This window comes from Magnolia sinica, chromosome 18 (genome assembly GCF_029962835.1).
Source record: "Magnolia sinica isolate HGM2019 chromosome 18, MsV1, whole genome shotgun sequence".
In the NCBI taxonomy this organism is placed as follows: Eukaryota; Viridiplantae; Streptophyta; class Magnoliopsida; order Magnoliales; family Magnoliaceae; genus Magnolia; species Magnolia sinica.
In genome coordinates, this window is record NC_080590.1 from 28,122,052 (window position 1) to 28,136,436 (window position 14,385).

Consider the following 14,385-nt stretch of genomic DNA (forward strand, 5'->3'; position numbering starts at 1 on the left):
ACGTGGATCTATGAACAGGGTAGATTAGGGGTGCACATGGAACTGGCAAGCTGGACCCAACCGATCAAACCATGCACCGGTTTCGTTTCCGGTTCCAAAAAATTGATTAGTTCGGTTGGGAGTATATAGAATCGAACCAAACCATGAATTGAACCATGGGACCGAATCTTGAATCGGACCATATATTTCAAAAAATAAATAAATAAAAATCCCAAGTTCCACTCCGGCTACCCCCATCCATTCCTCTCTCTCTCTCTCTCGCGGAACCGATCCGGTACCAAACCGGTGCTAAAGGTCCGGTTCCGATTCGGATCTAGAGTGCTAACGGCCCGTTTCCTTTTCCGATTCTCCTAGAACCATTAGGAATGGTACGGTTCCGGTTTCATTCCAGAATTGGACCAGACTAACCCGTATGCACCCCTAGGTTAGATGTCAGACAAACATTGCTATGGGCTTGAGAAGTTTTCAACAGTAAGCATCACTCTTTTCTATGATGTGGTTCACTTAAGCTTTGGATTTACTTCATTTTTTAACTCATCTCTTCAATGAGTTTAAAAAAAAAAAAAAAATCATGATGAGCCTGAATTGTGACACGAGGTTAGCATTTGGTCACCTGCCAAAAAGCTGAGTCTGTTTTCTTCTTCTTTTTTCATTTTTTTTCTTTATACCACGACATACTCAGATTATGTAAGACAAGGTCATGTGTTTAGGTGGTAAAGTTATGTAAGTCCACCATGATGTATGTGTTATATCTATTCCGTTCATCCATCTTCTCATAGTAGGGATGAATCTAAAAATGAGACAGTTTTAAAGCTCAAATTGACAACACCACATAAATAAGTTAGGATTGAATGACTACCATTGAAAACCTTTGAAGGCGGCATAAGTTTGATATTTGTGTTTTCTCTCCAACCATGTGTATAACCTTATGAAGAGGTTGATGCCAAATAAACATCACGGTAGACCCTACAAAGGTTACGACAATAGCATCATTGTCCCGCTACTTTCTACCGTGTGATCCACTTGAGCTTTGGATTTATCTCTTTTGGCGCTCATACCCTTCAATGATCCTAAAGGCTTTCAAGCCACCATGTTATTATGCTCATATCTTAAAATGTTCCCACCTGCAAATCATCCGAAAAAAATTTTAAAAAAAAACCTTGTAGATATAGGACTACATGACTCTACCACGTCAACACGCTATGCCAACTAGGACCATCCACGGTCATGCACTCCCATGCTTGAAGTACAAATAAAATCATTTCAATCCAAACCGTTCAAACGTGCATGTACAATTTTTAAACCGGTGTGTGACGTTTATATATATATATATATATATATATATATATATATATATATATATATATATATATATATATATATATATATCAATTTGAAAATAGAATGGTCCGAGGATCAAGGATTTAATGGACAAAAGATTCCTTTTTGGCCTGTCTGGAAGTACCGATTTACCGATTCGTCCAACTATCCCTGTTACCAACTATCCTTTTTAGACATTATGTTTTTCTTGTTATAAAAATATAACGTAGAGAAATAAACATATCATACTAGAAAACAAATAATGAAAATAACTAATAATTAAGTTGGATAAATAAATAATCATCTTTAAAGCATATTTTTAAGAACCTAAAATAAAAATCGGTAAATATGACATTTCTCCTCGTTGCGCTTTATGACTATTATATTGTGAAGGCTATTATGACAAAAGTAAATAAAATATTTAATTTATTAAAAACTATATATATATATATATATATATATATATATATATATATATTAATTAGTAGCTAATATTTAAAAAATATTTGAATGAAAAAATTTGTTGATGCATATCCTTATTATTATAACAAAGAAAATTGTTATTACATGATAACACATGTAACTACCATCTAAATCTTAATCAATCCAACTGCAGCCATGTGTATGACATGTGGCACTAATGCCACATGTATAGCCATGTGTCAAGTGCACTAATCCAATGGGAATGGATTGGCTACTCCCCCTGACACGAGCCCCCCGTGACTGGTGGTCGGTGATCTTTGGACCCAACCATGATGTATGTATTTCATCCATTCTGTTCATCCATTTTTAAAGATCATTTTATGGCTTTATGCCAAAAAATGAAAGGGTCATAAATCTCAGGTGGACCACACCACAGGAAAACAATAGTGATAGGATATCCATCATTAAAATCTTCCTAAGGCCCACTGTACTGTTTATTTGACATCCAATCTGTTGATTAGGTCATAAAGACCCAGATGAAGGGAAAAAAACAAAGATCAGCTTGATCCAATACTTTTATGGGCCTCAAAAAGTTTTTAATGGTTGACGTTCATTCAACACTGTTTCCTATAATGTGGTCCACTTGAGATTGGGATATATCATTTTTTGTGTAATACCATAAAATGATCTAGAAAAATAGATGGAGGGCATTGATGAAACACATACGTCATGGTGGGGCCCACAGAGCACCGACCATCAGCCATTGGCTGGTGGCAGGGGGAGTAGCCAATCCGTTTCCTAATTCAACACTATAATTAAAACCTTAGATACCAGTGGGTCAGACTTCTGGCTAGGGCCTGGTTCAGGATGAAATGCATGTGTAAAGCACAAAGTGCTCGTAATAAAGTACCGAAAAGTAGCCAACCAGCTTACACCCCTCGAGATTTGAGCCTAGGTTTCCATGGCAAAAACTTATTCTCTTACCATTAATCCGTACGAGTGTGTGTGTGTGTGTTTATATATATATATATATATATATATATATATATATATATATATATATATATATATATACTTTTTAAAAACAAAATATTTTATTTTTGAAATTTACTTTCTTATAAAAAAACAACCTAATAAAAACTATCATTTGAGAAAAATGTCTATTACAATTTTTGGATCGATTAAGCTCCTGTGAAATGATTTACATACCAACCTTATACCATTGCATAAACCAATACTTGGATTGATATTTCTCAAAAAAATAATCAAAGCTTCCACTTTAAGCGTTAATTTACGAGGCGGCAAACTCCCTAATGTTATGAAATTGAGAAATTCTTATTGATATAAATTGCAACTGTCATCCTCTACCGCATCAAAAGAATAATGAATAACTTCTTTTTTACTCCTTAAATTTTATAGCAAAAAACTTTGTATAGCCTGATATTCGGGAGGGCCCTGCGAAGAGCCCTCCTATTGTAAGAGACATAGGAAAACTCGAAAGCGCAAAAGCGCAAACAGGGTAGCTGGAATTGGGGGATACGGAGGATGCCTAGACTGGTTCTGTCTAAGCAAAGCAGGCTTTGAATCTTGGCGGGGAGGTCTTCCAATGCCTGGAAAAATTGATCCACTTGCCCCACTTGCCCCGCACTCCCCAAACGTGCCAGCTCATCAGCTGGGTAATTAGCCTCTCTAGGATAGTGAGCAAAACGAACACAGATAGGAAGGGTGAGAGCCTTGAGCTTGGTCAACCAGTACCACATGGTCCAGGAGAGGGACGAGCGAAGAGAGCGCTTAAATGACCGACTTGGAATTACTGGCCACTTCCACTTTGTTAAAACCGAGACTCGCACACAGGTTGAGACCATCCAGGATTGCTCAAATTTCAGCCCACGTATTGGACCAAGGCCATATGAATGAGAGGCCATAAGAATAATGAATAACTACATCTCCTAAAAAAACTTGTATAATCTCTGCATTAACCTTATCAACGCATTTATTCGTTCACTTTATGAATGCCTGTCATACAATGTAATCTTTCCATTTGCATATTTATGAAACGTTAGACATCTAGAATTCCAATCATGTTATCTTGAACGAATGGCTCCTCTCCATCCCCAACACTTAAAAGAAACTCAAAGAACCGAACTAACCTAAGTTGACCAGAGCTTGAACTGCCTCAAGAAAAACGAACCTGGAGCCCTACTACGAACACAAAGTGGTCAAGGAACCCAACCCAATTCCTCTCTACTCAACTCTAAACCGAACGAACTTGACTCGACAAATTCCTTACCCAACATAAGTAAACCTGAAATTGCTTAATCAGGTTGAAGTTTCTAACCCTAACCTAACTTGAGTATTCTAGTAACCAAACCTAAACGTACATGGAGTTCTTATATATAAACTAGGAGTTGTCAGATGATCCAGTCATAAATATGACAACTCAGGAATTAATGTTGTGTGTAACTTAGTGATGCAGAAATCAGTGGTACGCCCTTTAGAGTGTACTAGAGGAGAAGGCGTCACCAACAGAGTACCAGAGCAGAGGAGTTGATGTGGATAGACGACGGGTCCATCAGACCCACTTTCTAATGCGCTACGAGTGTAAGAGCGGCATGACCGCACCTCGACTATAGATGTATGGGTCGGATTTCACACTCTACCACATGGGTGTTCACCCCGACCATAGATTTATGGGTCAGATTTTACACCCTACCACATGGGTGTTTTAATTTTAAATTTTTATTATTATTTTCTTATTTCAGGTGCTTTATTGTAATTTTCTTTATTTTTCATCTTTTTATTATTTTTCTTATTTCCAGGGGCTTCAGTGCCCTTTTACTTTTTCCATATCTTATATATACATTGTGAGGAATCCTATTTTCATTATTATGAAATGAATAAGAATTCATTTATTTTCTTCCTCTTTATTTAATAGATCAGTGTCATGCCCCAAACTCGGAAACCGGGCTCATAAAATTTTTGATTGCCGAATCTGGCACCGACAGCCTCCATAGTACTTCATTCTCGACTCCCGACACCCATCTACCAAGTTCCGATCCTAGGATCCTACGAAGAGAATTTTTCAGCATGAATTTATTCCGTAACAAGCATAACCCACAAACAATAACCAAAACAACATCACAAAATTCACTATAATAAAAAACTTTAAGGTACAATACGCATAAAGGGAAATACAATGATAATAATAACGGAAACTCTTAAAGCTCGACTGCACGCTCCTGCTCCTGCTAAGATACGACTGCGTCCTGGCGTCACCTGCACGCGTCAATCGTGCATAAGCTTATAAAAAGCTTAGAGGGTGGTGAGAGTGTGTGCACAATATAAGCTTGCTTAGAATGCAGTATCAGAGTAGTGCGAAATATATTGGGCAGTCCATGAATGCTATTACTCGTACCAAGGCTATGTGATGCAAGGCATGAATGCTATCAGCCACATCAAGGCCATGCGATGTAAGGCCTACATAGCCAATGTCATGTGCAAGATACAGCTTAAGCATACCAATCCACATATCAATACAACTCATCTCTGAAGCATCATATATCAGTACAGTTCTCTTTAGATAATCACCTGGGTCTAATACAATATACACCACATTGTCGCCCTACACTGGACGCACAACCGTGTGAGCGGAAGAGACCTCACTATCTACCTGGCCAATAGTCAGCTAGTATCTATCCGGCACGTCAAGAGCGGACCCGTTTACAAGCTGCTTATACTCAGCCTAACAATTGCCCTCTCCCCTTAGGCGGGTAAGGCTGTACCCCCTTCCAACTGACCACAATACAGTGGGAGACGCGGCCTCTTGGCATTCGGCCCTCGTGCGCTCATGCATCCACTCGGTTTAAGCATTGGAGCATATTCTGGTACTGTCGGGTTTAAGAAATTTCACCTAGGGACATACTTCGCGCCCCATATAAAGAGAAGATTCCCGGTGTCCAAACTTGTCATCCACGATATGCTTGTGGAGGTTATGGCCCTAATGTCACTAGGGCATATAGCAATCACAACATATAATGCAATATGCATGAGTCACACAGTCCAATCATGCATCAATCCTACGCATATCGTGAGCTGATGTGGGACAACTCCACCTATCAAGGAGTCCCATAAACAACCTGCCCTATTGCATATGTAATGATCAATCACATCTCATAACAGTCATGTAGATGATACGTATGGGCATGTATCATGATGCTATACCGTCACATACTCATAATCGGCCTATATGCAAAGCGGGGTCCATAAATAAACAACCGATCTAAGCCATACTATAAAGATCGACCCTTGGTCGTGAATATACCAAATCCGATAGCACAGATCCATCCGTATACGGCGATGATGGACCATGCAACATCAATGGGCCCCAATGATTTGAGTTAACTCACTCAGAGAATGATGAGAATGGGCCTAATCAGGCCTAAGGGAAGATCACAATGTGAACATTTAACCGTCATTACCCATCAATGTGGACATTTAACTAACATTACTCCCAATGAGTGGCCTACATAGAGCCTAACATATAGTGGGCTCATGGCCTCACACAAGGGTCTCATACATAACATAATGGGCCTCACATAAAAGTTCTAATGTACATCACAATGGGCCTCACACAAAAGCCAAATATACTTCTCAACGGGCCTTATCATATGGGACTCATATACGTCACATCAGCCTCACTCCTGGGCCACATATACATTACAATAGGCCTCACCAAATGGCACACAAGTACATCACAATGGGCCTCACCAATTGGGCCACAAATACATCACAATGGGCCTCACCAAATGGGCAACATATGCATCATATTGGCCTCACAAAAGGGCTACACATATATCATATTGGGCCTCACATAAAGGCCTCAAACACGTCTTATTGGGCCTCACATATGGGCCTCATACACATCAGATTGGGCCTCACATTTTGGGCCTCATAAACATCATATTGGGCCTCATACACATCGGATTGGGCCTCACATTTGGGCCACATGTACATCACATCGGGCCTCATTATATGGGCTATAAAAATATCACATTGGGCCTCATCGAATGGGCTGCAAATATATCACATTGGGCCTCATTCAAAGGCCTCATATACATCACTATGTGGGGTCCACAGGCTAGACTTGGACGGCGCTAATAAGACACGTACATCATGAGAGAGCCACTTGGATGGGCAGTGTTTATACAACACATACATCATGCAGGGCCCAACGTCCAGCAAGCTGGATGATGCAGATCAAACACATACATTAAAGGTGGGCCCCACTAGCAATGGACAACATGGTTAAGGCCAATACATCACGATCAGTCCCACATACAGATGGACGGCGTGTATAGAACACATACATCACGGCTGGCATCCCACCGTCCCAATCCAGTGGACGGTGTGGATATAAAATAAATACATCAAGGTGGGTCCCACCCGCCCACACATGCCATACGTGTGGGGTGGGCCCACACCCCAAATAGGGGGACGGCATGGCTGAAACAAATACATCAGGGTGCGTCCCACAGCACCACCCATGTATGGACGGTGTGGATGCAAAACACATACGCTAAGGTGGGTCCCACCTCCACACGTGTCACACGTGTGGGGTGGGCCCCATGGTCTATCAAATGGATGAGCGGATGGTATGGATATACACATACTTCATGGTCAGCCCACGGAACTTGCTAACATTAATACAGCAAGATCCATGCCGCGAAGGGCCCACCGTCCAAGGTCTGGACGGTGTGGATCTCATCAAGTGGGACCACACGTGTGGCCCACCAAAGCTTGAAATAAAGCTGATATTTGTGTTTTTTCCCATCCGAGTTGGCCCGAAAACAGGCAGTAAGTGGGCTCCATTTGCTGGACGTCCAGAAAATCTAGACAGTCCAGATTCTTATCACATCAGGTGGGCCATACACATATATCATCATCATCATCAAAAGAAAGGGGGAGATAGAGAGAGAGAGAGAGAGAGAGAGAGAGAGAGAGAGTGAGTGAACGGTGAGATGGAGGGGCCCCGCCACTACGGGCCCCTCTAGAATCTACAACATACATCAATGGGGCCCAAAATAAGTGAGCCATACATCAAAAAAAAATCTGGCGAGGGAAATCCTATTCCCACCATATTAATCAGGCCTAAGTGGCCTTCATGCACTAGAAAATCAAATCAAACATCATAGTGGGGTCCATGGAGAATGGCCCTACCATGAATTCATGCATGCAAACTAAGGTGGGCCATTGGCCACACCTAGAGGTCAAGGTAGGATCCTCACCATTGATTGGTGGGTCCTAATTGCCTCATGCTAGAAAAATTAGAAGATCCATGCAAGAAAACACAAATCTAATCCTAGAAAAGCACCCACCTAGGATCTTGAACTCCCTCTTCCACCAATGGCTTCCAATGCTCCAATGGGTGAGATTGAAGGGTTGAGATTAATTTTGGAAGGTTGGATTTGGGGGTGATGAGCTTACAAAGGGCTGGAATTTTTTTGGGGAGCTTAGGACGGTTGGAGGTTGCTAATTGAGGAAAATGAAGAAGAAGAAAGAGAGAGTGAGAGATAAGAGAGAGAGAGAGAGAGAGAGAGAGAGAGAGAGAGGTAGTTTCTAGGCAATGATGATGGTAGGCCATCATGACTTATAAGAGGCATACTCATGGGGAAAAAAAAAATCATTGCTTGTAAGATGTAAAAGGCTATGGAGTAAGGTAGTAGGGTGACTAGGTGTAGGGGTGATGTCATCTTCATAATGACCTAGGGAAATATATCATGGGTTAGGTGGATCCCGTAACGTGTGATCCACGGCCATGATTATACGTAGTCCACATTTTATGATCTAAGCATTGGATCGGTGCACGAGACGCGGCGTCGGAACTATGGCGACGGCGCGGTTGCAATGGCATAGGTCTCTGGTCGAGTTGATTCGGGTTTAAAGGATGAGACTCAGGGTCGCGCGTAAATGCAACCTACAGGTCGCAAGTCACAGGAATTCGACCGGGAGGACCGCGAGATCTTACAGAACGGAATGGTCACTAGGACACGGGCCTGACAATTAGGGTTTCAAGATTGGTCCTTATGTGTTGAGGATTCCACCTCGATTTCGGGTTTCCCTCTTTCTAAAATCTTAGAGGTGCAGAAAAATGTAAGAATCATCCACCTCCTTTCTTTTAACGACAAATGACCTATACCTTCTTCATCTCAAACCCCTCATCCTTCATTCCTTTTGTTTCTCTCTGGATACCCCTTTTTAGTTCGAACGGAAAAGAGGGATGGTTAGTCAGTAGAATCAGATCCGAGCTTACTCGTAGACTGACTCATGCTAGATCTGGGATATCCTCATATCCTGAGGTCCTCCCTTTTTACTATTTACGTGATCTTCTGCTAAGGGGCATAATCCTTACGGAATAACTTCATCTTTGTGTTTAGATTCACCTAATCCCTTTACTTGTAAACAGTTAGTTGATTGGTGTATTTATTTGAATATTCTTTAACTTGATTATACATGCATATAGGGTTAGGTTATCACATGTCCCTGCATCACTTAGTCCTAAACTACAGTTAACTATAAATAATAGCAATTATTTTGAGTATAACCAGTTTTAGGGCAAGTAAAAGTTGGAGTTGTGCTTAGAAAAAACTAGTATAAATGTTGTTCACTAATGATGTGGATCTAATACCTATGATCTTAGCCATAGATCATGATGACCATAGGTCTTAGGAGGACATTTGATTATACCATAATTAATATATGAGAGTATCATAAATGTACATAGACATAGGTTAAAGAGAGGGATTCCTTTAGTTATCCTTGGAACTCAAAATTGGAAACAACGGTCAGTAATCAAGGAAAAATTGTGTGCGATGGATGTTAATAACCTATTGTACCATGACCACTTAATAACCTATTGTACCATGACCACCTCAGTTTTGTCTGAATCTTTGTGGAAGAAGAAGTGGTTCACCAGGCACTACATCTGTGGATCCCACCAATTCATTAAACCTTGGGTTGTAGACAAACTTGTGATAATTGTCACCATTATAATTATGGATATGGCCGCCCTGTGTAAGATGACTGATGACGAGTCGAGATGGAATGTCTCCACCATCAGCATGACGATGGATCAGTGTGCCTATGCCCTGCCCCGCATAGAAGCGTGAGTGTGCTGTGGAAAGAATTAAGTTCCTAATGTTGGACCTGCCAGGCACTTGCATTTGTAGATCGATGTTGAGTCTCTAGATTGAGAGGCCTATAATACCTGGACTATGATCTACTTAAAAATGCACTTGATCTTATTAATCCTTACACCTAAGCATGGGTGACGACAGCTAAAGATTTTAATTATATGTGATTTGACTCAATGAGATCATCATGTGGCAAATAAAAGTGTATAGCTGGACACATGCATCAACTCATGTCATTTGGTTCCTTGGATTTAAAGCTCGCAGGATCCTTTACAAGCCTCTCTTCCTTCTCCCACACCAATGTGGGAGACAACGTGAGATTGAGAGACCACACCAACTTTTAAATATTCCAGAAATGTCTCCATGCCCTGCAGCCTTTAAATATTCCAGCAGTGGCTTCCCGCCGGATCGCACTGTCTGAGAGATTTTGAGCCATGGCCCAGAACCGACTGTTTAAAGGCTTCATGCTTACCATCGAGAACCCCAAACAATGACCCTGCATGATTGTTTGGACTACTCAACTGAACCTCTCAAATGATCTAGTGCCTGAATTTCAAGGCAATCCAGGCTAACCCCTAATTTCTCCAATAGAACAAAGTTAACCCTGTTGTTAGCTTTTCCACTTCCCATTACTATGCAGAGCATAAACGCTAAGGCTGTTTTCCTTTGAAACACCATAATGCATCACCTAATCAAGAACCCCAACAAGTAGAAAAGCATAAATGAAGACTTTATGCATCGTATGCATTTCACTATTTTATGCCATGTTATAATTGCTTATCTAATTTTTACCATTTAATCAAGGAGCTTTCCTCAAGAAATATAATCAAGAGACACAGCTAAAACAAGGCCTAAAATCCTTTTGATTCCCTGACAACTAAAACCTCTTGAAATCTTTTTATTCTCTGCCTAATAAAACCTCTTAAAATAGCATATTTGTGTGCACATCCTCGAAATCATGGAATTAATAATGCCAAGCCTGAATAGGAAAGAAAGTACGCATGATTACCATTAAAATTCCAAAAGAAACAAGAACCAAAATTACAACCTAACTAAAAAGAACGCGTCTATAAAGCAAAAGAAAAGAAAAAACAACAACAGAACTTCGAAAGACTCTTCTATATATTCCATTTAACAGACAACTGTACAGTAGTAAACCGCATAGAGACGCCATTTTCTTCACTCAATCAACCTCTTCCATTTTGCTCTCCTCATTCCCTTCCTCTTCCAAGGCCGGCATATCAGCATCATCTGCGGGAGCCTCAGCCTCATCCTCATCTATGCTCAGACCCAATTTCAGCATCCTATGGATCCGCCCTGCAAAGGTGTTAGGGTCATCCATGCTAAATCCGGATGTCAGCAGAGCAGTCTCATACAGCAGCATCACAAGGTCCTTTACTGACTTGTCGTTCTTGTCAGCCTCAGCCCTCTTCCTCAGCTCCTCCATGATACCATTGTCTGGATTAATCTCCATTGTCTTCTTGCTCGACATGTAAGCACTCATGCTGTTATCCCTCAGTGCCTGGGCCTTCATGATCCTCTCCATGTTTGCAGTCCAACCATACTCACCAGTCACCAAACAGCAAGGGGAGTCAACGATCCTATCAGAGACCACCACCTTCTCCACCTTGTCACCCAAGATTTCCTTCATTGTCTTGCAGAGTCCCTCGAATGCAGCCTTCTTCTCCTCCTTTTTCTTCTTCTCTTCATCCGTCTCTTCATCGAGCTTCAGTCCTTCCTTGGTGGCAGAAACCAGCTTCTTTCCATCATACTCCTTCAATTGCCCAACCGCATATTCATCAATGGCATCAACCATGAAGAGAACTTCATAGCCTTTCTTCTTAAGTCGCTCCAGGAATGGGGAGTTCTCAACAGCTTTCTTGCTCTCACCGGTAATGTAGTAGATATCCTTCTGACCATCCTTCATTCTGGTCACATAGTCCTTCAAGCTTGTCATCTCCTCACCGCTCTTGGTTGAATAGTATCGGAGAAGTTCTGCCAGCTTCGCCCTGTTCTGGCTGTCCTCATGGATACCCAGTTTCAGGTTCTTTGCGAAGGCCTCATAGAACTTCGTGTAATCCTCTTTGTTCTCTGAGATCTCCATGAACATCTCAATGCATTTCTTCACTAGATTCTTCCTGATGACCTTGAGAATCTTGTTCTGTTGGAGCATTTCTCGTGATATGTTGAGCGGGAGATCATCTGAGTCGACAACACCCTTCACAAACCCGAGGTACTCTGGGATGAGCTCCTCACAGTTGTCCATGATAAATACCCTGCGGACATAGAGCTTGATGTTGTTCATCTTCTTCCTGGTGTCAAAGAGGTCGAATGGTGCCCTCTTTGGCACAAAGAGGATTGCCTTAAATTCAAGCTGACCCTCCACAGAGAAGTGCTTAACGGCAAGATGCTCTTCCCAGTCATTGGTCAGGCTCTTGTAGAAGGCAGCATACTCCTCCTTCGTTATCTCCTCCGGCTTCCGCAGCCAGATGGGCTTTTGCTTGTTGATGAGGGCCCATTCATGGGTGACCTCCTTCACCTTCTTCTTCTTGGATTTGGTCTCCTTCTCCTCATCAACCTCTTCAACATCACCTTCCTCTTCCTTCTTGGTCTCCTCATCTTCATCATCACTGATCTCCTTCTCAGTCGTCTTCTCAGTCCAGAGGTAAATCGGGTAGCTTATGAATTCAGAGTGTTTCTTCACCAAATCCTTCAGTCTTCTCTCCTCCAAATACTCCAGCTGAACAATTAAAAATCAAACTCAGCAAATTAATCCAAACAACACAAAACAGGAATGCACCAAAAAATAAAATAAAATAAAATAAAAAGAAGAAAAACCAAAACTCACCTGGTCTTCCTTGAGATAGAGGGTGATCTTGGTACCCCTGCCGAGCGGCTCACCATTAACATCCCTGGTTACAGTGAAAGAACCACCTGCTTGAGACTCCCAGATGTACTGCTCATCATCATTGTGCTTGGTCGTGACGATGACTTTCTCAGCTACAAGGTATGCCGAATAGAACCCAACACCAAACTGACCAATCATGCTAACATCAGCACCAGCCTGCAATGCTTCCATGAACTCCTTTGTTCCGGATCTAGCAATTGTACCAAGATTGTTTACCAAGTCTACAAAACCATAACCAATTACATATTTCAATTAGTTGCCTGACAAAAGAGCTTCCGAATAGGTTTTAAAAAAAAAATAAATAAATAAATTTTAAAAAAAATCTTGGATCCTTGCTCATGACTTGGTGGTAAACTTACAACAGTTTCAACACTAACGTCATGGGTTCGAGTACCCATTGTGGTGCGTGGGTGTGAGGTTCTGTGCATAGAAAAAAAAAACCCAAGGTGAGCGGAATTTCAACACAAGGTCATGGGTTCAAGTACCCATTGTGGTGAAAACCACAGTAGTTGGAACTACGCTACCAGTGAGAGGTAGGAAACTCAGTCCGACTCCATCCAGACTCAGGATGACTCATCAAATCGACTAAATCACTCAGACTCAACACAAGTCACTCGGTCAATCACTATATGAATGAAACAACAAAGCTGATGAACTCAAAACCTACACAGAGTAGACAACACTAGTGTTTGTATTTCTGGTATATATCTACTCTATTCATGAGATGAACATAGAATCGGACCAAGATTTCATCAGGTTTCGAACTATGGCACGAATGAACAAAGAAAAAAAATATTACTTAAAGAAAACAGACATCTGCTAGAACATTCCAAGCGCAAATTGTAATAAAAAATAGGACAGAAAAAGAAAAGAAGAAATGAAATAAAATGAAAAAAGGAAGCAGACTCGGCAAGCCAAAAGCACCAGAATCCTCAGCACACGAAATCGTTCTGGAATAAGACGTCACCACATTACAGTTGAAAAGACGGAATCAAACCCATATTCCCACAAAGACCCGAAACTATCCGATCCTCTCCAGCTGAAAAACTATAATGTAGCAGAAACAGATAAAAATCAAAATAATCTAAGCCGTTTGATCCATCTCACGTACCAGCTTTGGTCATTCCGATACCGCTGTCGATGATCGAGAGAGTCTTGTTGGTCTTATCAGGAACGATCCGGATGAAGAGCTCGGGCTGAGCATCGAGCTTGCTCTTGTCGGTCAGACTATCGTACCGGATCTTGTCCAGCGCGTCCGACGAGTTGCTGATGAGCTCCCGGAGGAAAATCTCCTTGTTGCTGTAGAACGTGTTGATGATGAGGCTGAGAAGCTGGTTTATCTCCGCCTGGAAGGCAAAGGTCTCCGCCTCTGCGCCCATCTGAACGTCCGTCGCCATGTCCTGAACGAGGAAATTCAAATCGAGAACTACTCGAAATAGAAAGAGAAAAACAGAGAGATGAACGAACGCTGGAGTTAAGGTTTCAGAGCTATTCTTTCTTTTTTTCTACGGTGAGAAGAAAAAAAGCAGGAATGGTATTTATATA

General features: G+C 41.4%; 1 protein-coding gene across 1 annotated transcript; it reads right to left on the reverse strand.

Moving 5' to 3' along the window:
• Positions 1-10,918: 10,918 nt before the first annotated feature.
• LOC131232929 (heat shock protein 83-like) lies at positions 10,919-14,385 on the reverse strand. Its single transcript, XM_058229458.1, has 3 exons — positions 13,952-14,385; positions 12,781-13,061; positions 10,919-12,672 (listed from the first exon to the last, which is right to left on the reverse strand). Exons 1-3 carry the CDS (start codon positions 14,235-14,237, stop codon positions 11,116-11,118), a joined length of 2,124 nt encoding a protein of 707 aa, XP_058085441.1. The 5' UTR covers positions 14,238-14,385; the 3' UTR covers positions 10,919-11,115.